Raw genomic sequence first — 25,951 nt, forward strand, 5'->3', positions numbered from 1 at the left:
AACTCTGAAGCAGCAAGATTAAAATAATTCATTATTTTGAAGATAAACATGGCAAACACAATGAAACAGTATTTTTTTTTTTTTTGGTAGTTGAAATCACTTTTATTTGTGAGGAACGTCACCCATGCTGCACAGTTTCAAATAGATCTTACCAAGGAAAGCGGAAGTTTCTCCTCCCCGTGTCCCGCAGTGAACAGGACTGGCACAGAAAAAAAAAATAAAACTCATCACACCTGGGAGGTTTAGCACCAGCATCCAATAAAAAAAAAAAAGCATTTGATTTCAATTTCAGTTCTTTGGTTGGGTTTTTTCCCTTTTCAGTTTGATACCAAAAGAAAAATTGAAAAATTCATACTAGCGAAACAGTGAAATTCTAAAAAATAAAAAACCCAAAAACCCACAGTTGCTGTTGAAACTGGGGAGGTTGCTCTTTCTGAATCTCGCTCTCTTTTTTCTCTCTTCATGCATCTATCTTGCAGGCGTTCCCTGGATCTCGGCTGCTGGTAATTTTTTTTTTTTTTCTTTCTTTTAAGTTCCGATGTTTCAAATCTTTGCTTTCATCATCACTGTTGACAATTTATTGCTTGAGTGTTTCTTTGGTGTTACTTTTGAGTTGTATTTTAGGACACCTGTTGAAGAGCCAAATTTGAGACAATGCAGTTTACTAGGTTTCATTTTCCTGCTGAAGAGATGGGGTGTCGGGTGGAGAGGGAGTTCTTACAACAAGAGATAGGATAAGCAGGACTGGCTTATCCTATCTGTAGGCTGAGAGCATTAGCATCTTCCTAAAGCAAAACACGCTAACTCATCAGCAGACGCTATTGCTATGTAGACCAGATAGATCTTCCTGAAAAACAATCAGGCTGATGAAGCAAGATTTACTTTGTGACAAATACAGACACAGAGGCAGAGGAGACAAAGAAGAGAAAGCAGCAAACAGTTCCTTGGTTTGCCTATGCAGCACTCTCAAAAGTTACCACAAATACCTAGCCATGCGTAAGGGGGATGTGGCCAGAGTCCAAGTCTCAGAAGCATACATGATGCTGCTTCAGCTGGAGAACAAGAACTATCTATAATCCTTACCTGAGGGATAGTAAAGGTGCCTGGGGAGCCGGACATTACTCAGCACCACTCTGCTCGGTCACTGGAGCAGGATTTTCAGCAGGTGTTTCAGTCACCTTTGTCTGAGACACAATAAACATTTATTATAGGCAAAGACTGACCTCCAGGCCCTTCCTCTGTTCAGTGGAAGGCCCAGCAGAACCCAGCTTTTAAAATAAGCAAGGAAGATGATGAATCCTCAGAAAATATAAGCTTCAGTGTATTTCCTATAGTATTACGCAGCACATTCTGTCAAGGGACCACCTCAATAGATGCAGAATGAGAAAGTCTTTCCTCATTAAGGTAAAAATCTGTTTGCAAACAGTTCCCCGAAATCATCTGGCTCAAGCAATTCAGGAAGTGGATCTGGAGCCTTCACATCCATCTCTGATACTACATACAGACTGAAGGCTCGAGGAAACCAGAAAACACACTGTTTTTCTCCATTTCAAAAGTATTTGTTACAGTCTGACCCCAGTTAAGAACTATCCAGAAGTAGTCCCTATCGCCACTGCTGGTTCTATTTAAGATAAACTTCTCATTCTCAAAGAAGTTCACAAGGAACAGGCAATTAAACCAGCTACCTTCAATCATCAGCACTTTGGACCCGGCCAGACTCTTCCAGCACACCAACACCACACCTGGTAAAACCCCCACAGGACAAAAGGTCTTGGGCATTCATCCCATCAAAACTCAGTCTCTGCCATATTTTGCCAGGAGCATGCTTACCTCTTTCCCATCCTGAGCCGGAGCATTGGGTGGACGAGGTCGACGCCGGTAGTTGTACGGGCGCCTATACCCACGACGAAGGGGCTGCTGACTCATAGCGTTGGCCTCATGATGGTTCTCTTTGTTTTCAGCCTCTCCAGCCACTGGGGCAGGGCGTGGACGCGGGGGCCCTCTGAAGAGAGGGAGAAATATATGTTAAGTATGAGAGAACCCTAAGAAGATTGAACTACCATGAGCCCAGCAGAAACCTAACCAAGTACCATCTGTAACAGTTCGGAATGCTGGCAAACCATCCCTTTAGAGTTCAGCTCGCATATAGTTGAAAGGGAAAGAGCTGTTTTATTGGGTTAGACAAGTTAACCCAGGTGTCTCTTCACTGCTGAAGCTTCATCAGCATATTCTACTGTCTGTCCTACACTAAATAGGTAGTTAGCCTATTTGAATTGCTAACTAGAAGAAACAAGCCAGTAGTGACCACACTGGCTGACTCTGCCAAGTTCATCTTGGACTAGTTACACACCAGTCCAGCCTTCTTCATTATTAATGGTGCAGTTCCTGAGAATTACAATTCCACCCGTAAACCATCCCTGGATCTTTCCTCTTTGCCTTATGTTGCCCCTCTTGAGCATATAAGAAAGTGAAGCATGTATCTCAGTCAGGCAAGTTGGACCTAATTAACACTAACATGTTAATGACATGGGGAGATCTCTGGGATCTTGTATTCAAAGGCAGAGAGGCTTTTGGTTTGGAACTACAATGTATGGTTACATCTCAAACATATATGCTATGGTCTACAACTATGGTCTACAACTTCCTCAAGGCGGGCAGTAGAGGGGGAGGTGCAGATCTCCTCTCTCTGGCGACCAATGATAGGGCACGAGGAAACGGAACAAAGCTGCATCAGGCAAAGTTCAGCCTGGACATTAGGAAAAGGCTCTTCACCGAGAAGTTACTGAACAGGCTCCCCAGGGAAGTGGTCATGGCAGCAAACCTGTCAGAGTTCAAGGAGCACCTGGATGATGCTCTTAATCATATGGTTTAGTTTTAGGTAGTCCTGCAAGGAGCAGGGAATTGGACTCTATGATCCTTATGGGTCCCTTCCAACTCAAGATTCTCTATAAGCTATCAAGCCCATGTTCCTGCAGCAGCATGCAAGAGCATTTCATCCTATTTCCAGTACAAAAAAAAGTATGTTTGTAAACTGTCAAAACACCGAATAAGTGATGACAAAGTCACTGCCTGCTCTCTAATTCCCATTAGGTGGCTTAGCTAATCCACAGCTATCCCATCCCCCAAGCCATTAGCTTTTCCAAAGGAATCTACCATAAACTAAATCCGGTGACACTGAGGCTTTTATGTAAATGCAAGCAATACCTACCTGTTAACTCGAACAGGAGCATTGTGCACTCCTATTGGACACAGTAAGCTATCATACCTCTTACAGGGGAAAAATGCATCAGAAATGCATAAATTCCCGTTAGCCATAGGCAAATTATCCAGCTTGTGATTCACCCACGACATGCAAAATCTCAGGTGCCTCATTGTACTTGGTGTGGTGCTATTCCTGACTGCCCAATGCTAATGAAGGCTTTCAAGAATAAAATTTACTCTGCTCACATCCCTACAAGCAGCAGCATCAGTATTACCCCAGTTTGCACAATCCTAGCTAAGAAAGCCAACTTTAGCTCAAACGTTTACTGATAGAAACACTCAAAGTAGAGGTGGAAGGTGTATGGTTCTATACCTAGCATCCAGAAGGATGGATCCATTTTGCATGGAACAGGTAGCCACCGAGGACAACATCGCTATTCCTATGAAATAGGAATTTCAGCTTCTTGTTGCTCTTGCATTGTTATTTACCTCCTGCTGTTTGCTTTTGAACAAACATGTACATGAAAAAGTGGGGATTACAGCCATTTCATACTTCATCTCTCTTAAATTCAACGTTGGAGCTTGACCTCATAAGCTAGTTGATAGAAAGACAAGGACAAGATGAAGAGGAGCAAGAGAGCGAGTAGCAAACTCTCCTTGAGAGCAGAATCCACAGTGCTTTGTGAAGAACACCAGTGAAAGTAATCCAGTATTTTACTTGTCACTCATTCTCCAAGATAAAACAAGTTGCAAGGCAGCAAGAATCTGAATGAGCTTTTCCACTTAAAGGAATTAAATAAAAAGTGAGGCAACATCAAAGAGTATGACAGTCAGAGGCTGATTATTTCACACCGATATTTTTAACGGCACCAAATTCCTTAGCTATGGAATTGTTCCCCTCGGTGTAGAGGCTGGAAGCTGGAGTGGTAATGTCAGAACTAAGGCTGGAAAATGAAGAAAACAATCCTGCACTGGCCAGTTTAAGGGATGACTAACAGAGATGACCGGGCAACTTACACCGTATATCCCACTGGAAATATATCACAGTGTTCACGTGAATCCAAGGGATCTTTACTAGAAAAAAAAAAATCAGAATGGCCTACTGTATCTTCAAGTACCCATTTATCCCAGTTCTATTAATCCCTAGGGAAAAATAAAGACAAGAAAGCCTACTTCCCAAATAGCCTGCCAGTCTCCAATTGTTTTCCACGCCAGAGATTTCCTGGGCCAGACAGAGTTTGTGCCTATTTAGAGATATCACAATGATGTTATCTTCTAGTTATTTGACCAGTCTCCCCGAAGCTCATGCAAGCTTTTAACATCACCAACATCCTGTGGAAAAAAAAGCTCCAGCAACCTGCTGTACGCTCAACAACCCGAGTCAGCAACCTGACCAGGAGTCAGCAGTGCACCACGGTGAAGGCAGATAAGATGCCAGGCTGCATCCACAGAGGCACGACCAGCAGAGATGCGAACACCCCACTCTACTCAGCACTTATTGGGCTACACCTGGAGTACCGTGTCCAGTTCTGGTCCCCACCATTCAAAAAAAAAAAAAAAAAAAAAGGAGACTGACTGACTGGATAGAGCCAAAGGAAAGCCATGATGATCAAAGGGCTGGAGAAGCTTACCTATGAGGAAAGACTGAGGGCGTTGGGTCTTTGCTGCCTGGAAAAGAAAAGGCTCGAGGTCTCTCCCAACCCAGGCTGTTCTATGGTTCTATGAGCCTCCCTTTGTTTTTTCAGCATGTCTCCCACTTCCTTCATTTAAAGTCTCCTCATAGTATATTCTTTTATCAGAAGGAAAAGCAAAAAACAATTTCATCCACCCTTTCCATGCTACTCATCCTGAAGACCTCTATAACATATCTTCATTTGTCTCTTCTCCCAGCCTCAGAGTCCTCAGTCACTTCTACCCTTCGCACATTCTTCCCCCTTCAATTCTTTTGACGAATTTTATTGTTCTGGAAGCTCTCCAGTCTCTTTAGCACCGCCTTTCTCCAAAAGTTCTAGCAAGAGTAACTCTAATAGTCCTATTTTGTTACTTCTCCTTTAGGAACCACCAAGGAATCTAAAACGTATATCTTGACTGACAGCAATACCCTCCCCTAAAGCCAGATACTACAAGGTAACTCTAACGCTGCCTGTAAGAGATAGACATGACTTCAGTTTTTAGTGGACAGTAGGCTTTTCTCTGTACCTATAAGTAGCACCAGTGCACAGACCCAAGCCTGAGTGATGCTTAGGACTGAGCTGGATGTGCACAAGCTACTAGTCCAGTGTTAAGCTGCATGTTACTGCCTGCAGTCTGCAAGAAGAGTTATAAAGCACACCCTGCCCCTCCAGATGGTGGGCCTAAGCTTGATCCCAGATCAAGTGGGATTTGGATTCATTACTTGTCAAGGAAAGCATAAGTGACCAGCTGGGAAGGCACAGACCCTCCAACTCACTTCAATACATTGCTCAATTGTGAGAAGTGACAGGATACAAAGAACTCTTCTCTCTTTCTTGACCTATTCCTAGCTCTAAGCAATAAGCACATTGAATGGCTTCTACAATTGTTTTACTCCCATGGCTCACCTTTCTCTTGGTAATTAAAATGCTTCTTACTGTCCCCACTATCCGCACACATATTAATGCCAGGGAATATAGCTTCCTGCTCTTAATGAAGCCTGTGTAGATCACAAAAGCATCCAAATGTAGTGGCAAGCAAAGGAAATAATACAAACCTGCGATAGCGGGGACGATAGGTAGGATTCCTATGGACTTGCTGAAGTTGTCCTCCTTCTGTGACCCCATCCTTTATTTCTCCCTCACCACCCTGCAGCCAAAAGAAAACAGAAGACAGAAGCAAAGATAAAGCGTTATCTTATTTCACGGGCAGTATATTAACTATAGAGCCCAACGATCTGAACACAAGTTCAAAAACAGTGTATCAGTACAGAAACACCAGCATATTGGTTAAAAAGAAGCAGCAGATATTCAAAAGGCTTTAATTTGGGCAAAGATAAGAGTAGGACAGAACAAGAGCCAATAATGCTGCTCTTGTTCCCTAAGAAGCTATCTGACAATGCCTTCTCCCTGTCTGCCGTGAAAGGCAGAGAACCTGACAGCGCAGAGAGATTCATAGATTCATAGATTGGTCCAGGCCGATGCATATGAAAGGGCATTTCGAGACACAACATTGCATTGTAAGGGGTAAACATGTTATGGAGAGGCAGCTCTTGATCAGAACACTTCTATATTCGGAAAGCTAACTGAAAGACATCATACTGAAACTTGCCAGAGACCACTTCTCTGTGGAATGGGGCTTCGTGTAGAATGAAGTCAGAACTCCCACAAAAACATCAAGAAATTCAAAGATAGAAAAAAAAAAAAAACCAACCCAAACTGAAATACAGCTTTATCAGTTAACAGCCGAAGGGGAAATATACCCACTGCATCTCTGAAAGGTTGAAAATGTTGTGTGTGTAAAAGTGTTTGACATAAAGTATTATGGTTTTTTTTTTTTCTATTTCGCTGTTTGGCTTTTTGGTTTGTTTTTTTTTTTTAAGTGACAGCTATCAGTAACATCTGTGCGTAATACGTTACATTATTTACAGTTTCCATTGTATTATTCTTCCCTTTAAAAAAAAAAAAAGGAATTTAACAAGAAACCTAGAAACAGAAGTGCATCTTCTGCATCTGATCCAGTGGAAAACAAAAGCTGTTGCTTCATGACAGGCTTTCAGTAGCCTACACTAAATTTGACAGGTCTCCTTCCACTTCTACACAGCTATTTTAACCACCACCATCATATTTTCCTCTATTTTAACTAGTAGTGGGCAGTGAACTTTACTTTAGCTAAGATAACACGATGGCAAATATTTAGAAAGGCTGGTGCACTGTAGGTTGTAACAAGAAATCTTGGGGAATTATGTGAACCTCAGTGACTGACATGGAAAGCTACAAAGAGCGCTTGAAGTTATTAATGCATTTGGAGGGTATTTTACTGTGGTGAGAGAAGAAGATTGTCCAAGTTTCCAAAAAGCACAGAGACATGGCCTAAAGGCAACTGGAATACTTCACATGCTGTACCTAGAAATAGCTATACCAGCTATTCTTAACAATATGACAGGGTCAGCTGCTGAGGTGAGCAGAAAGAAATCAGAATTCAATAAAAACCCCACAATTATAAATAACGTTATCTATTATGTTCTCTCATGTATAAAACTGATCAGGATGACTGAATACCCACAGGAACTCCCACTGATTAAGTAGATAGTAATAACTGATAGCAGCCGAGAAGTACTTGAGAGACTCAGAAGCCAAAAGGAAAATTACATTTCTGAGCTTAAGATAGCATCATACCACTTTTATCTACTGTGCAATACTAATCTGCCCTGTTTCTATCAAGATGCTTTGTACTATATAACTTTACAGTTCATTAGAACTGTGATGAGTGGTCAGAAGTGTCTCAGACAGTAAGGTGAGAAATAGCACTGGCAGTATTGCGTGTGGCAATAGTGATCCAGAGGTCTCGGGACTCGCCCTTTGTGAAGCGAGGACCTAATGCTGCTCCTGCTCTCACTCTCTTGTTCAGGCGAGGACTGCAAAGCACAGAAAAAGAAGAGAGCCACAAGATGTGAAAGGAAGAGAAAACACGAAACTAAAACAATCCTGAATGTGTTCTAGCATAATCACCATCTCTCTTCTCCAGGATTCCTGAGCAAGCGCATGTGGAACCAGCACTCAGTTCTAGTGCTGCATCGCCAGAAACTCAGAACCACGAAGGCCTAGTAGGTCTTGTCTGAGGGACAATGTGCCAGAAGCTAACAAAGCATCAGCCAACCTAATTGTAGGGAGGGGCACGCAACAATATTTTTCACCAGCCAAAGCTCTCCTATAGCACTTGACAATCAGCATTGCATTCACAGCTCTTCAAAAGGCAATATTGAATTTCTACATGTTTTTAATGGCACAGCCCAAGTCCACTCCTCCCTACAGAGGGCTGCACTGGAATCTCAGATAAAAGACTCCATCTCCTGTAGCAACAGAGGAAAGAATGACTAAACCTGATGAAGCATTACTCAAAACCAATGCAAACATTCTCCTATTCATCTTGAACCGCATGTTGCTATGTCAGCATTTTAAGTGGGTTTGGCTTAACCAGTCAGTTGAAAACAGAATAGCAAAGCAAATTAATTGCTTAGCCCAGAAGTCCTGATAATTTCCTACATCTTCTATAGTATCACAAGAAATTCAATTAACATATTACATTAGTATTACGGTCCATTGTTCTAGGTGTATTGGGCATAAGTGAAGTATAGTGCCAGAATAAAATAATTATGCTGTCAGAAGTCACTGAAAGAGATACAGTTTGACCAGAAAACAGAACCTGAGCTTTGAGGTCTTGTTTTACTGTACTGGTAGTAAGCATATTACATTCATTCATTAGGAAAGCTTCATTTCACTCTTAAAAGCACCACGTCTAGCATGCACATGATCCTGCTCACTCAGTCTCCTTCACAGGAACCTTCCAATTTTTATTGCAATACCTTCTAACAAAACATTAGCTCATCCTAAAGGACAAGTGAATGAAGCTGCCATGCTGCACTCTACATTTTCCTCTGAAGGCAGCCAAAATAGGCATGCAGGCTGAAATTCCCCAGTAAGACCTTGCACAGATTTCTCTGACCCTAAAAAGGTACAACATTTTATTACTGGCCCCCCAAGAAGAGTTTTGTAAGCATTAACTGTAACTGCAATGAGCTTTTCACCCATCTGCTTCCCCTAATTTCTTCTTCATTTGTTCTTACATCTCTTCAGATCAATCTCTACCTTTTGTATAGTACTACTCATATTTTCAGGTCTCCTCTCTGCAAGAGATAGTGCCAGCCTATGAAACAGCTCTCAAACCATTTCATTTGTTTTCCAACTCGCTGGTATAGAGGTTTCTTCTATTAATAACGCACACAGTATTTAGATGTGTGCATCATCAGTTCTCAAGGTTATTCCATGATTTATTGTCTGTTATAACTTTCTGACTACAGCTCCATACCATGTCTATGTTGTCACAGACAGTTTAGCGAAGACCGGAGCTTCTTTTCTGTAGTGGATGCAATTAAGAAATTTCTGATATTAACAAGTAATTCTACTTTCCACGGAAGTCTCCATGCAATCCAGACACAGTTCCACTGGAGCTGGTTAAATACCTCAGATTCCTCAAGGTTCTCTTCACTCTTGAGAAGTTCACACAATGCGTTCAAACCAGACTCAGTAAGTTACACGCAGAGTACAGAGCCATTTGATCTAGCAGGGCAAATAAAGGAAAGCATCTCTGGTTTGCCTAGAACCATGTCAGTGAGGAAGGAGAAATCAACTGTTGCCGAGTTGTGGAATTGTTAACCAACATCAACTAAGAGTTCCTGAAGCCTAGGAAGGTCACCATGTCAAAAGTCACCTCAACAAATTAAACTTTCCTTTCCCTCTGAGCAATAGGAAGCAGTGAACATCCAGGTTAACAACCTTTTTGTAAATTATCATTTACAAGTTTTGAAGGCTGCAATTCTTTGAGTCAACGATCCTAGAGAAAGAGCACTATGGTCTTGGTTATGAAATCACAGATTACTTCATAGGACATCAGGCAGCAGTCACACAACAGCTAAGGTCCAGTACCCACACCAAAACAGTCTGGGGACTCAGATGTAAGCCAGCCAAAGGAAAACAGTGCGGTAACAATTTGTTCCCCTTGGGTACATCTTCCAGTACAGGGATCCAAGTGTGTTCTAGTGTCACATGCAAACCAGATTTTTAGTATTTGCACAAGACATCCAAGAGAACATGTTGCAGCATAAGTACCCTGAGACTGAATGTTTCCCACGTCCAAGATGGGTGTCACATAATCACTCTTCAGGCAGAAAGGAACAGCGGCTTTCCATACCCATCAGTATACTGGGTTGTCTAAGCCTTGATATGCCTGCTTATTAAAAATCTCAAGCAGCTCCAAGACAACACTAACACCATCTACTAGAGCACTCACTCCCAATAAAGACAGTGGAGGGCGATTTTAATCTCAGGAGAGCAAAAGGAAACAGAATCAATACTGCAATGTAGCTGGTTGATGAGCTAACATATAAGACTAAAAACCATCAAAAAGCAAAACAAATGCAAGTATCCTAGTTCTTTGCCACTTTGTGTGTAAGCTGAAGCTACAAACTGTATTACCACAAAAACAAACATACTCGGTAATAAATATCCATGAGTTACCAGCACCAACTTCGAGTAGTCTCAAAGGGACTCAGAAAGAACACCTTTCATGTATTTGAGGCTCCGGTGGTGTCCAGCAGAATTAAAGACCCCATGATAACTAGTATAAACCGCTAGGCTTTAAGGAAGGATTTGACAACACTCAGTTTGCCCCCATGCTGTTGTCAACTCTGTAGAATGAGAAGAGAGTTATGTTGTTTGGGTAGAGACTTCCACCAGCCCTCTCATATCATTCGTACATTCCTGCAAGTGACGATCACAGACTGAACTATGAAAGAAAGTACAATCAAGCCCAGAGTACATTCCAGTTGGTTGGATTGTTCCAGGCACTGATTCAGCACAAGCACAATGCGGACAGGAGTAGTAACTGCTAGAACTACAGCCATTGACCTCGTACTTACTTCTCCCTCTGCAAAAACTTGCGGGGAGCTGCTTCGGAAGGCTTTCAGATGTTATGAAGGGTTGTGCATAGCTAGTTTGAAGAAAAAAATGCATTATCTTTATGCTGTGCTGCTGTAGGCAGAGGTCTATGAAGAGATGATACATGGAGGTTTCAACTAGTTGGTCAAACTACTACCATGCCATGCAAAAATTATGAACTTCTAAACAAATCTGGTTTTCCAAGTAACCCTTCCAAATTATGGTTACACTACTTAGGGTAATACACATACTTCCCCTTGCTTCAGGTAAAGAGTGTGGTGAATCACTTAGGCATCAGGTGTCTCACTCCTTTGGGTTTACTCTTCAAACAGACAGACACCTTAACACCCAAAGAGATGCTTTTAACACAATTCTAGAAAGACATGACAAGGAGGGGCATACAGGACACCAAATAATAGAAAAATATCAGTAGCAACATCAATGATGTGCTGGAGGAAGCCAGAATATTACTGAAGAACACTCACAACTTAGTTGAGCATTGACAGTTTACTATATGCCAGTGCTGAACCTGTAGTTCCCTCTCATGAAAAGATCAGAAGGATGCTGAGGACATAGGGTTACCACCACTAGAGAAATCAAACTTACGCTTCGAGGAGGTCCACGGCGTCGGCCATAATAGCCACGTCGATAGCGGCGCCGATCTGCAGCATAGCGGCTGCCTTCTACAGGGACTCCATCTGGACCAGTGACATTAGCTGCTTCCGCACCCTAAAAGGCCAAAGGAAAGTAAGCCAGGGTGATGCAAGAAAAGAACAACCAGGTACAGAGAGAAAACACAACAGGAAGGAGGCTTGTTTGCATCAGTTCCAAGCTACAGAGATTCCTTCCTCCAAAGCAATACAAAAGCAGGTCTGCTGTTCCCAACCCGGTAATACAAGAGTTATGATCATGAGTTAAGAACCTATCAGCCAGCCAGAGTTCAGAGGAAATAGGAAGAAGTAACTGATTAAAGAAAAAACCACCCAAAATCAAAAAAGCTTAGAAAACTCAAAAAGCCTTTGAAAAAGTAGAAGTGCAAAGAACCTGAAGGTTCCTACAGTTATTAAGCTACCAGACTCCCAAGACAAACTCTTCAGGGCAATACATGCATCAGTTAGTGTTTACTGGGAAGAATGCAAGCTTCAAACGCTCTATCAAGTAATAATTAAGAGTTCTAGAAGCAACAGGATGTAATCAGAGTTATGATACATACCTAGAAACACTTTTTAGTGAAGCCCTTAAAATCAGATCTTCCACAGAAAAGCTGTATGAATGCCACCCACCACAGGGATTAACACATTGGACAGAACTACCAGATGCACAGCTAAGGTTCTGTGCTACTCCCCGCTGCAGTGATGAGAGCTCTGCTGGACCACCCCCCTAAATCTCCATAATCTCTCACCTTCTCTCCCTCGACCACATCAAATTCTACAGTCTCTCCGTCACCAACACTGCGTAGGTATTTCCGTGGATTGTTTTTCTTTATCGCCGTCTTTAAAGAAAAAAAAAGATACATACAAAGAAAATATATTAGTTTATCTTACTCCTTTTCATACACATTCATAGCCCTGTAGATGAGGGAAGGACAGTATTCTGCTACAATCCCGACTCTACATACCAGATCAGTCACCACACCAAGATACTCCAAATATATAGATGTCTCATTTCACAGGCCCTCCAATACTCAGTCGAGGTTCACTCCTTTCTTAATACTCAGGAGTTTACAAATCAGGTGTTGCTCCAGGAATCCCCTCTATCAAGCCTACTAAATATCCAGACCGTTATATATTTCTGTATGAGCAGAGTTCACACTGAGTGTTTGATCTCCTGGCAAGCTATACGAAAGCAGCTCTGGCAGCAACTGTGACCCATTGCTTCACAGTCATTAGGAGACTTGTAGACCATCTACAGAGAAGTTAAGACCAGAAGCAATTTTGTAGAAGATGGCATTAACTATAAGGCGTCATGGCAACTCCAGAAGAATTACTAGAACTCTGGTGTTACATAAAAAAAGCATTTTACCTAATCACTGTAATGGAGACCCCGAAAAATTAGGCGAGTCCCTAAGGAACACAGGAATAGTACCAGAATAGATAATCTCAGTCTTAGCCATCATTTCTAGGCTGAAACCCCAAAATATTGTTAACAATGTGGCTTCAGATCAAAACCAGTTGAAAACCTCTTCAGACTCACAGGAACACTAAAACCTCCTGAAACCATTTTTCAGCCTGTCGCCTTTCACTCTGTGGAGTATTTCTAGGATTCCACAAGAGGCAGTTAGCAAGACAAGCCTACTATCTGTTCATTTGGTAAAGGTTCACAAACTGGAAGAGGCCAGGGGAGACACACACCCACACACACCCGCCCCCCCCCAGAAAAACATAGCACAAACCGAAACACACACGTTGTACAAGCCAATCTAGGGGGCAGCTTTTTACTGAAGTTCTCTTAGATTAAGACCAATCCACCTAAAGTTTTCTGATAGGGCATCTTTTGCTAGCATGAAGGAGGCAGGTGCACATCCAGTAGACAGAAGCACACACAGAAACAGAGGGCACAAATCTGGCTTAAGAAACAGGACGCAGGGCAGAAAGGAAAACTGTCTTTTCTGTATCTGTTGCAGTTTAAGCAAAACAAGCAGAATGAAGATCAGTTGAGCTGTTGCCCCTATGTGGCAACTACAGTCATTCAGTCAACAATAGTCCAAAAATATTTCCCACTGAAGAAAAAGTTCTCATCAGTTTAAAGTTGAACTTGACCAGTTTAGGAAAAAGTATTCTCATTGTTACGGAATACAGTCCCCTTTGTGTTTTAGGCAATAAGCCAGCATGTCCTTTTAGCCCTACATCTAGCCACACCTTTCCCTGTACCCTGCACAGCTTAAGGAAGAATGCAAGAGTGTACATATTATTGCTATCAAAACAAAAACAACCCAAGAGCAGGGTGGTTTTTTTTTTTTTTTTGATACAGGAAGAGAATGAGCTGCTCAAGTGAATTCTTTGGGGAATTACTTTACAAAGCAGAGACTCCCACCATCAGCTGAGACAGCTTTATTTGCTTTCTGCTGACCTATTAGTGGAACAGCCTCATTTCTAAAATCAGCTGGAAGCACTAGCTTTTCCACAAATGCTGTAATACTAATACTAAAATCATTACCTTCCCTGCAGATTAAGGGCTTAATTCCTTCACCACCACTTGTACTGAGACAACTGACTCAAACTCCTAAGACTTGTGCTCTGTATATGACAGAGATGTCAACAAGCTGCATTTCAAACTCCTTCCCCTTCCTCATAAATGCAGAGGAAGAAAGGACTACCAGATCTCTTCTCAGCAGAGGGCATACTTAAGATTAATCAAACTCCTCAAACATCCTCTAGTAAGGGTAATGGAAGATAAATTCAATAGGATTCCGCATGTTCTGTTCCAGCTTTAGGAACAGAAACTTCAAGATTCAGATTTGCAACCGAATAACGTGCCGGTAGGAGAAAGAGGCTACCACACACAGTAGGCTGGAGTCCGGTTTACAAAGACAACCAGGAACAATTCAGAGCAGAAACTATACAGCTTTACTACTTACTACTTTAGCTGCAGGTAAACATTGCTGAAATAAGCCTCTAACAAGCCTAAGCTCTAAGCTTGATGAAAATACTTTTACTCTGTATATCCAGAGGGGAGAAAGCACTGTTCTCCCCGTTACTGTTCACCAGCATCCTGCAGGATTCAGCTGCTTTGAATCAAAAGACACATGTTTTGTGTTAACACAGACAACACTCAACAATTAAGACAGAGCCTTTCCTTTCCCAAGGGGACACTAATGAACAGACAGCTATAAGAGTCTTCAGAGCTAGTCTGGTATTTTGTTTGGAAGAGTTCTTTCCATATCCTCATGATATCACCGCATCATGTGCCCATCCAGCACTGTCACAGCAATAGCCAAGATTTGTTACGCCACTTACTGGTGCGCATACATGAGGCTGTGCCCAGTGAATACAACCCAGTGAAGAAGATGACAGACCTGTGCAGCAGAAGAGCTTAACTCCTCCTCACTGCTTGTCCATTTAAACTACGCCTAATTAAACTGGACTTCCCTGGCTACTGACACTTTTAATGGTCTTAAATTGCAAGACCCTCCTTCCCTCCCAGACACACTCCATCCATCCCACAAGGCAGACGGATCCCTGTTGCTCACACCACCTCTAACTGACACAGTGCCCTAAACGGCGTTAAAAGTACATCAATAGCACCTTGCATGAACCAACCGGACAAGGATGGATGCAAGGAAGACAAAGCAGGTGAAGCACTGCCCTTCCCCAAAACACTGCTTGGGTCCCCCGTGAGAAAAAGGGTTAATTCAAAGCAAGCCATGCATGCCCTAAAGAGAAAAGCATTTTAATCTGTACTAGGTTTATAAATAGCATCCAATAGCCAGACACCGAACGTTAACCCCCATTCCAATCATGAGATCGGCCTGTTCCCTTCCCACTGCGGATGCGTGCTGGGGAGGAGGCTGTATCTATTCAACTAGGTCAGCCTTATTCTGAAGGGATTAGGCATGTAATCCAGCCCCTCCCGGGACAGGCACGGGGAGGAGGGGCAGAACCAGGCAGGAACCCCGGAGAGGCAGCTTGCAGCAGGATGTTTGCTTACACCATGGATTTGTCTCCCTCGCTGGGCGGGCCCCATCCATCCGCTGGCCCTGAAGAGCCAAGCACTCCAGGCAGCAGCAGCTCCGGCCAGAAAGCCCCAGGCTCTGGGAGCGAGGACGTTCCTGCACAGGATCGGCTTGAGATGGAAGAACTGAGGAACACCCGATTGCAGCCAACCCAGGCCAGAGCTGGAAGCTAGATCTACTCTGCCATGTACAGCCCACCAAGAGGGTTGATCAGATGCAACCCTGCACACCATGTGCTGTTTCTGAAACGTCAAGCCAGTTTTGCTCAGTCCTCACTATGAGAGGATTTCAGCCACAGGAGATGAGGAAAAAAAAGTTACACACACACCAGTTTACATTTAGGTGAATAATCTCCACGGGTGAAGGAGACAAAACAACACAGCTAGTACTAGCTTGCTGTGGGCCTTCACTGTCTGGGCCTCCACAGGCAGCATTCCCAAGCAGAATAACAACTGATCCATGTTGTCTGTCATCAGCACAACAACCATTTTCCAGGCTATCTTCTCACAGGTCTCAGGGAGACCTCACTTGTCTTCAAGGTAGTTTTGCAGTGCCGCCTATCCAGAACATGTTTCTGCTACTGGAACTCTTCCCACCTTCCTCCGGAAGCTCCCCTGGAGTTCCCATCAGGCTGCGGGTGCAGGATCTGTATCAGCATGCACACAACTCATGGTCATTAAGGAAGGAGGGTGACCATTAGAAACTGGTACATGCATTGAGAGCTCTTGCTCCCAGACCACTAACTGAATTGGGAATGTGTAGTGCGCAAACTTCCTGACATCTTCACTCATTACAGGCACTAGACTTACTCCCTCCCAGCTTCACCCATTTTAGGGCTAACTGGTCTATACCCCTTGACCCCAAGAAACAGTTATCACAGGCTATTTAGTCACAAAGCCACAAAAACTAAACTAACTCTCAATGTTGACCAGCATGTTTAACACAACTACGTATGCACATACCCTCATCCTCTGTGACGAACTCTGAGCGCAAGGATCCTGGTTATACTTGATGGAAATACTGCCACTTATACCACAGAGAAAGCTCATGCATTTAAGAATCACACGGGCCAGCAGACATTTCATATGGGAGAGGCTCCAGGGACAATATTCCCTTTTCTGTTGAAGTAAAAGTCTCAGATGATGCAAAACCAGACTCAAGCCAACTAAGCGGTTTGTATTAGCACGAAGACAGCATCCTCTGTCTTCCCATTAGTTGGCTGTGACCTAAGAGTCACAGTATAAACTTAGAACAGCCTACTGGCAGTTCAAGGAAGCTGTCAATAAAAAGCTGCTGGGCAATCTCTGTCTGCTTGGGCACACTTGGCACACAGCCTTTCCCCTCTTTTTCCTAAGAGCAGCTGCCTCACGCAGCAACAGCTGATGGCAACCCAGGCTGGTCAAGAGCCAGACTAGATCACTTTCTCTCCAATACCAGGGAGGGCAGACAGAAGAGACCAGCAAACGAAGAGCGTAGGAAGAAACAGAAGACACGAGGAGCACAAGGAAATGAGGGGGAAGGACAGACAACAAGTAGCAATGTATTTACAAAACAGGAGTCATCCTCTCAGGGAAGGGACAACCAAACAAAACCACACCAAAGACACCCCCAAAAACCTTTAGTGTTCAAATCAGAGCAGACAACAAAAAGCCTAAGTGGTTATAATACCTACTTCTTCAGTTACACTTCATAGAGAAGGAAAACACACCCTAATACTACTCCCTGAAGATTGCAATGTGCATGTCCAGTCAATGTATTTGTGGTAAATATTCTAAGAAGCCAAGACAAGGTTGGGTGGCTGTTTCAGAAGTTGCATTAGAAACCTACCGTAGTGCACATCTCCAAGTACAATTAGTGCTGTCTTACCTGATGAACAAACACATCTTCTTTGGTATCATTTCTGTGAAAAGAAAGTGAGAAGTCATAAGAGTTCAGACTAAGGGATTTAAATAGAAATCCCTGACTTCACAAGTGAAGCCCTCCTCCCCCCAGCCTGTAGTACATCCCCTGGATTCCATACATTCTGTGTAAGTCTACGCTACCAAGACCCGGCTCTGAATTTTCAGGGTCATAAGCTTGACAGCAGAAAGAACTCCCCACCCTTCAGAATTGTGAGGGGACAGGCAGGGAGGTTCTCCCTCATCTTCTGGCAAAGGTTCAATATTTTGTTTTGATACAGAGCAGAGTTAATGACTACACCTCTTGCCTTTCACTATTCTATCCTCCCAAAAAAACCTCCACAGGGGCTGCAACCTGAGCTGTTATCCCAGAGGTCAAGCAAGACTATCAACAGGACTGGCCACAGCTGTTAACAGAGCTCTCCTTTCAGTGAAACTCAAAGCAACCATGCACAAGAGGTGTTAGGAGAGTCCACTGGAGGGTGACCCAGACACGAACATGAGGTTGTCTGGATTAGGCAAGCCAGTTCAGGCTTCCGCATGCAAAACACGAAGACGGGTCTGAGACCTTGATTCTGCGTTCCCCTACAAAAGAAAGAACCTAGGCCCTACCATCTGTTCACTCAATTCCTTCTCTACACAAGGAACAGACGGGTCAGACTTTGTGAAGATAATGTATAATCCAAAACTTGTTGCACTGGACTGAAGTAACAGCAGACTTCAGTTTAGGAAGAAAAGTGACAAGCTGTTATACCATATTCAGCTGCAGGTTTTCACATCAACTGCTGTGAAAGCCTTTAAGAGTACCTGATAATTCAAGCTTTTCTTCTAAGCTTACATAACGCTGGATAGTAGTCTCCAGAGACTGGCATTAATACTGTACAGGACTGCCTTCCGATCCACGAAACAGGGTTCTTCTACCCCTTTCTACAGTGTCCAACTCATCCAAATCCACCTTCTCTTTAACTTGGATTACAAGGACTTACAGGACAAAATAACTTGCCAGGTATGTCTCTTGCAAGACAAGCATTCACCATGCAGGAGCTTCGTTTTTCATAAAGCACACAAGACATTTATTTAAGCCCCTCAACCTCACAGATATTCCAGCCTTAAAAGCCAATTTCCTCCAGTAACTTGCAAGTGTGGGTCTTGTGCACCTAGGGGTGAAGTGTGATCACTTATAGATATTTGGATTATCGACGCCATTCAGAAGTTTGTTCACATTCAGAGGAGAAGAAAGAGACACAAAGATAGAACTTCTATGAACCCAGGCCTGGGATATCTTCAGTTACATGGTATCAGACAATCTCAATGTCCATTTAGACATCAGTTAATACTTGAATTTTTATCCAAAAGTATTTCCCCTCATCCTCCAAGCTTACTTGCACTTAAACTTTAAAAAAGAAAAGCTAGGCAGTCACAAAAGAACATACAGCTCGTTAAAGGTATAGTATCAATACGCATGAGAAACAAGTAAGAAATCTGCAATGAGTTTAACCCCTTCTTTTTTCTCCCCATGCACCCTCCATTGAAGGTTGTGTGTAAGCGGGGTAGAGTCCCTCGAGACGATATCTACATTTGTTGAATGCCTGGCCGATTCTGGCTATCGGCTGCATGAACTTGTAGTCAGGTTCCTGGGCCTCTGCTGCAATTACTAACGCATGACGTTACCTGTACTATGAGTCTTAGTACAGTAAATACAACTATCATGACTTAAACATACCTGTTGATAAAGCCATATCCATTTCTGACATTGAACCACTTGACTGTGCCAAGAACTTTGGTGGCTGAAAAGAGGAAGTTAAAGAAGTTACTCTAAAACGTAATGAAGTACAAGAATGTTACAAAAATACTTTCATACCTGCACATGGAAGTCACAACCAAACCTATTCTGCTCCCTTAACGCTCGAAGGTTACCTTCACATCCCACTTCAGTTTACACAAACACAGTAGCAGTAAGTAGTGCTTTCAGTTGCTGTTCTTCATCCAATAGTTTACCACCCAGCATCTAGAACGAAGTCCAGCTCTATTTTCAGAATTGGCCATACATCCCTTTTTTACTCAACCCAGAAGTGGGCAGTAAAGCTGCAAGTCCCACTGTCATTCATCAGTTCTCTTTAGCTTAGAAGCTAGACGTGAAACATAGCTGAGGAAAGGTGTTTAAAAGTCCTCTCACTCAGAGTTACCCTTCCTTTCTTCCTTGGAAAGGAAAACTGGCCAAAGCAGCAATATCAAGCACCATGGCAACTCTCTCAAGTGGAGAGGCAGCACATCCTTATTTTGGACAAGCTCTTCCTTGCACTGTCAACATCACTCTAACCAAACAAGACCCCAGAAGCTGTTTTTTTGTGGTTTTTTTTTTTTTTTTTTTTTTTGTGCACATGGGGTTTTTTGTTTGGGGTTGGTTTGTTGGGTTTTTGGGGTTTTTTTGGTTTTTTTTTTGTTTGTTTTTTTATATTCCTACTTCTAGATATCCAATTTACCAGTTACAAACTGACCAACTTTATGTTCCAAAGCAAGACAAGCTCCTGTCTCAACACCAAAACAGCATCTTATTTAGAAGCCATACTGCAGTGTCTTATAGGATCTGGCAAAACCTGTTCCTCCAACATATAGGTACGTGTGGGAGGAACTCCACAGCAATGGAGGTAGCTCCTTCCCTCTCAGCAACTGGGTGGAGGCTACAAACTTGTGCTTTTTAAACCTACAGAAAAGAGAGAATTTGGGTGTCTAGATTTCAGTAGATGCTACTTACAACATAGCATGATCACAACTATCTAAGCAATTTACATAGTACTCGTTTGAAAAGGGTCTAGTCACCTACAGATGACTGCTAGTTAAAAACCTTACATATATTTGGGGGGGTGGGAGGAACCCAAGAAGCATTTAAAAGGAAAATAGTCTAGAGAGAATCTCCTGTTCAGAAGTCCAAGCCAGTCTGCTAGCAGCAAGAACACACTGCAAATCATTACCTTCATCTGCTCTACACCTGTAGTCTTCCCTAAACATCCACTAGATGACAGAGCTAGACAGACCTTTGGTCTCACGCCGTCTTACCATTCTTATATACACCTCAGACAGACAAAAAGAGCAACTCCTCCTCCCCTGAATAGACAGCTAAAGTAGGAATGTTGGCTGATAGCAGCCCATTGCAGTACTGTTGTTGATACTGAAAGTAATAACAGGCCATTTCTCATTGCACCTGTAGAAGTGAAGGTTTTGGTCTTTAATACATTTTTTTTAGCAAAAAAAAAAAGTTCATATTTAGAAGAAGCAAAACCATGTTAAGACTAAGACAGTTCTTAGAGAAAAGGGCTCTACCTAGTACAGCATCCATACCCAAGGGTTCTTGTTTACAGACATAAAGACCCTAAGTTCCACTGCCTAGCACTGATTCATTAGCAATAACAGTCTTCAGCATCAACATTTATAGTTGTGTTTTTAAGTTGTTTCATGGGGATGTCACTGTGGAAGGGGTGTCTGTACCGAAAGGGACTGGCTTCATGCAAGATCTCACTCACTGCACTAAGATAGAAGTCAACAGGGGATGAAGCAGAGGGAAGGGGAGAGCACAGAATCAGGTGCCAATGGCACATGCAGATTTTCGCCTGCTTTAAGAAACAAGGCTAATACCACCGACTCTTCCACCATCATCCTTTCCCTCCCCCACAAAATAACCCAACAGATTCAATAGCTATTTCAATCAGATTAGGAAGAGGGTGAGAACCCTAGGAAGCCTGAGGAAAACCCTCAGAGGAGTCAGAAAGCTGGTGGAAGGAAGGAGAGGTTGTCAAAACTCACTGGACATGGTCAACTGGCACAGCTTCAGAGCAACATTGCTCCTTTTGCACAAGCTGCCAGAGACCAGGGGCGAGTCTCCAATATATTCACTAAAACAGCATAAGGGGAAATACCATCCCCTACCCACATTAGTCTTACAGTCTGCCCTCAGCATTACAGTAGGGGAAAAGATCACCAGACACAGTGGCATGACACTGAACATCCACACGGCCATGGTGCAGCCATTACAAAGCCTGAGCTGTCATAGCGGGGAGATGAGGCAAGGAGGAAGGCAAGCCCAGAGTAAGCCATAACCAGTTTTACTGACGAGTCAGAGAAGGTAGTTGGTGTGATGACACCCATCTCACTAGCAAGTGAAAGCCAGCATATTTCTACAAGATGCTGTACTCTGATGCTATCAGAGGAAACACTCATTAGCCAGTCCCACCCATGCCAAAATAGCCTTTTCATTAGTTTTAACAAGGAAAGCCAAAGCTTCCTGTGACCAAGAGAGAAGAGAAAGTTGATTAACCTTTATCCTTATTCCTAGAAGTCGGACATTGGGATGCCCTGGGCAAACATCAGACCTTGCTTCTAATGGGATCTTTGTAAGAGAAGACTTCAGCAAACATGATTACAAGATCATTCATTAACAGGGACATTTGAGGTGGGCTTGATCGTACATCCATTTCCAATTAGCATTATCAAAGATAATTTTCCTTACAACTCCTGCTAAAAAGCTTGCCTACCAATAAGGCCAATATGAAAGACCATCACCACAATGGTTCTTTTTCCTGCTAGCCCAGAAAAGGCCCTTGTGCCTTAACTTTTTTCCCCCCCTCACCCTGCTCTCCAAGCAATAGCAACAGGTGAACAAGATAAAAACATCACCAAGAATGAAACAAGCCACTTTAAGGCAAGAAGCAACCAGACATACCAACAGATACAGATGTGCCTTGACTGATTACTGATGAATCAGATAACGGAACAGAGAAAAAACACACCAACAGCACCTCCAATTTCTAGAAGAATTTGCTAGAATCCTTCCTAACTCAGCTCCAGAGAAATCCTCCTGTGTTTGCTGCTGTACAACCTCAGTCTTTCCCTTCCAAAGGGGATGGGGATACTTGTCTTTCCTTCATGAAGTTCAGGACTCTGCACTAGTCGTCAGCCTCAGCTTTCTCTGCCTGGCTAACCTCCGAAAAGTTAGGCAGTTCTAAACAGTAGATCCCTATTTCCACCTTTTCAACAGGTGGAGCCTGTTTAGGCACAATGAAGAAACATTAGCTGTATGCTGGGCTCGAGCGCCAAGAGGGCAACTTGGCATTTCACTCGCATCTTTAATCATAGAATCATTCAGGTTGGAAAAGACCCTTGGGATCATCGAATCCAACCATCACCCCCACTCTACAAAGTTCTCCCCTACACCATATCCCCCAACACCGCATCTAAATGACTCTTAAACACATTCAGGGATGGTGACTCAACCACCTCCCTGGGCAGCCCGTTCCAGTGTCTGACCACTCTCTTTCTGTGAGGAATTTTTTTTTTTTTTTTCCCCTGATGTCCACTCTAAACCCACCCTGTTGCCGCTTAAAGCCGTTCCCTCTTCTTCAATCGCTAATTACCCGTGAGAAGAGACCAGCACCGACCTCTCTACAGTGTCCTTTCGAGTCGTTATAGAGAGCGATGAGGTCTCCCCCTCAGCCTCCTCTGCCTCAAACTAAACAGTCCCAGCTGATGACAAACGGGAAAAAAAAAAGAAAAAACACAAACCAAAAAACAACCAAACACCCCAAAAAACCCTAACAAAACCACCCGAAGGCCAAAGAGGGGCACCACCTGGTTTAGCAACAACCCCCAGGGCAGGGGGGGGCGGGCAGCAGGTGCCGGGAAGCCCCTCAACATGGCTGCGCTTCACTCCTCTATTCCCCGCCCGGTCCCGGAGAAGCGCCCGGGGCGGCGGTTCGCCGCCCCGGGCGCTTCTCCGGGACCGGGCGGGGCAGGGGCCGCTCCACACAGGTGCCTTGACCCCAACTCCCGTCCCGACCAAGCGCCTCTCGGCTCCCCCTCAGCCGGGGTGTGGAGAAAAGAGGAGGAGGAGAAGGAGGAAGGAACGACCGCCTCCTCAGAGCGCAGCCTGACTCACAGCTGCGGGGGGGGGGGGGGGGGGGGGGGCGAACCGGGCTGGGCCCCGTCCGCCATGTGCTGTGTTTTACCCCCCCCCCCGCTCCCAGTCCCGGAGAAGTTGTGAGCAGGGCCCGGCTACTCACCCAGCACTTTCTTCTCCGTCTCAGGCGCGGCGGTTGTGGTGGTGGTGGCGGCGGAGGGGGTGGCCGCCTCAGCGACAGCCGCACCCGGCGCGGCAGCGGCGCTGACAGGGCTTTTGGGCTTGGCGTCCGGCGGCGGCGGCGGCGCGGGGGCTCCGGCCGGGGCGGCAGCAGCGGCAGCAGCTACGGTGGTAGCGGTGGTGGTAGTAGTCGTGGTGGTGGTAGTGGTGGCGGTGCTGGTCTCCGCCGCCTCGCTCATGGTGCCTGGCAGGAGGGAGGGTGGGCGGTTGGTGCGCGGCGCTGGGCTGCGGGTGTCCCTCGGGCCCGCGCTGGGTCTTACTGCCCCTAAAATGGCCCCGCCGAAGTTTTAACACAGTCAGCGGGGGCCGGCGCCGGCAACTCGCGCCGCCTCATTTGCATTTAAAGGGGCCGCGCCGACACGGAGGGAGGGAGGGAGAGAACGACCGACCGACCGACCGACCGACCGAGGGCGGGGCGGGGAGCGGCTCCCCCCGCGTGGGAGGACGAAGGAAGGAATGAACGAACACGCGTGGGTGGGCGAACTCCGGCCGTTTTCTGCGTGCGCGGCTGTGCGGGTATATACGTGGCCGCCTGTGTGCGCGGGACTCCGCGCGTGTGTGTGTGTGTGTACGCGGCCGCGCGTGTGTGCGTGACTCCACGCGTGTGTGTGTGTGTGTGTGTATACGTGGCCGCGCGTGTGTGCGCGGGACTCCGCGCGTGTGCCTCTGTGTGTGTGTGTGTGTATACGCGGCCGCGCGTGTGCGTGTGTGTGTGCGTGTGTGTGTGCCTGTGTGTGTGCGTGTGTGCCTGTGCGTGACTCCGCGCGTGTGCGCGTGACTCCGCGCGTGTGTGTGTGTACACGCGTGTGTGTGTGTATACGTGGCCGCCTGTGTGTGCGTGACTCCGCGCCTGTGTGCGTCTGTGTGCCTGTCTGTGTGCCTGTGTGTGTGCGTGTGTGTGCCTGTGTGTGTGCCTGTGTGTGTGCGTGTGTGTGCCTGTGTGTGCGTGTGTGTGCCTGTGCGCGTGTGCGCGTGACTCCGCGTGTGTGTGTGTATACGTGGCCGCGTGTGCCTGTGTGTGTACACGCGTGTGTGTGTGTATACGCGGCCGCCTGCGTGTGTGTGCCTGTGTGTGTGTGTGTATACGTGGCCACGTGTGTGTGCGCGGGACTCCGCGCGTGTGCCTCTGTCTGTGTGTGTGTATACGCGGCTGTGTGTGTGCGTGTGTGTGTGTGTGTGTGTGTGCGCGTGTGTGCCTGTGTGTGACTCTGGGCGTGTGTGTGTGTACACGCGTGTGTGTGTGTGTATACAAGGCCGCCTGTGTGTGCGCGTGTGTGTGTGTATACGTGGCCGCCTGTGTGCGCGTGACTTCGCGCCTGTGTGCGTGTGTGTGCCTGTGTGTGTGTGCGCGTGTGTGCGTGACTCCGCGCGTGTGCGCGTGACTCCGCGCGTGTGTGTGTGTGTGTGTGTATACGTGGCCGCGTGTGTGCCTGTGTGTGTACACGCGTGTGTGTGTGTGTATACGCGGCCGCCTGCGTGTGTGTGTCTGTGTGTGTGTGTGTGTGTGTGTGTGTGTGTATACGTGGCCGCCTGTGTGCGCGGGACTCCGCGCGCGCCTGTGTGTGTGCGTGGGGCGTGCGCGCGGCCGCGGCGTGGAGCGTGGGGGGGGGGGGGGGGGGCACGCGCATCGGTCTCCGTGGGAACCCCTGCGCGCGGGCACGTCCGTACATATATAGATATAGATCTATAGATCCCGGGAGCGCGGAGGGGCCGAGCTGCCCGTGGGTCCCCGCGTGGGCGAGCGCGGCAGGGGCAGGACGGCGGGGGCGGGGGCCGTGGTGCGTGTGCCTTGCGTGGGACGGGGTGTCCGTCCCGGCGCCCTCGCTCCGCTTTCTTTCCTTGCCGCCTATTTCCACGCCGGCACGTTGTCCCCCGTGGGGTCCCTCCGGCTCGCTCCTCCCGTGACACGTTGTTTCCCCCCCCCCCCTTTCCCCTTCCCCCCCCCCCCCCCCCCGCGGTCCCGCCGCCGTTGCCTCATGGCCACGGCACGACCCCACGCCCCCCCCTCCCCTCTCCTGCCTTCCTGCCTCTTCTGCTTTTCCCTGTGCTTCCCACACCCCCCCCCCCCCCCCGGCTTCCCACCCCCACGAGTGTTCTTTCCACGACGTTCCTGCTCTCTTCTGGAGTTTTCAGGCCAGCGCCCCCTCCTCGCGCCACGCTCCCGCCACGTCACTTCCCCGAATTGCCTCTGCCTCGCGTCCGTCCTTCCCGACGAGATGGATGCCTCCAGCGAAGCTCCCGGCACCCGGCCTTTTCCACTTCCCGACGGTCTCCTTTGCTCCCCTGCGCACCTGCGCCCACAGAGCGTGGTCCTGGTGGGTTTTCCCCGGGTGCCCCCTCCTGATCCCCACTTCTCAACAGTTCCCTTGTTAGTTCTCGCAAC

The 25,951-nt window shown here is 45.9% G+C and overlaps 1 protein-coding gene across 1 annotated transcript; it reads right to left on the reverse strand.

Annotated features, from left to right (window-relative positions):
- Positions 1-25,746, reverse strand: YBX3 (Y-box binding protein 3). Its single transcript, XM_074159356.1, has 10 exons — positions 25,651-25,746; positions 23,492-23,752; positions 19,162-19,225; positions 17,407-17,440; positions 12,271-12,360; positions 11,475-11,597; positions 5,930-6,021; positions 1,831-2,002; positions 1,084-1,184; positions 1-629 (listed from the first exon to the last, which is right to left on the reverse strand). The coding sequence occupies exons 2-9, from the start codon at positions 23,745-23,747 to the stop codon at positions 1,119-1,121; spliced, it is 897 nt and encodes a 298-aa protein (XP_074015457.1). The 5' UTR covers positions 23,748-23,752; positions 25,651-25,746; the 3' UTR covers positions 1-629; positions 1,084-1,118.
- Positions 25,747-25,951: the final 205 nt, after the last annotated feature.

Source organism: Numenius arquata, chromosome 1 (genome assembly GCF_964106895.1).
Source record: "Numenius arquata chromosome 1, bNumArq3.hap1.1, whole genome shotgun sequence".
Lineage (NCBI taxonomy): Eukaryota > Metazoa > Chordata > Aves > Charadriiformes > Scolopacidae > Numenius > Numenius arquata.

Excerpts from the sequence above, each read along its gene's own strand:
- YBX3 (XM_074159356.1), bottom strand. The coding sequence starts at position 23,747 with ATGAGCGAGGCGGCGGAGACCAGCACCGCCACCACTACCACCACCACG. Across the intron at positions 19,226-23,491 it reads GACGGAGAAGAAAGTGCTGG|CCACCAAAGTTCTTGGCACA; the intron begins GTGAGTAGCCGG and ends TCCTCTTTTCAG. Across the intron at positions 6,022-11,474 it reads GCCGTGGACCTCCTCGAAGC|GGTGGTGAGGGAGAAATAAA; the intron begins GTAAGTTTGATT and ends TTTTGGCTGCAG.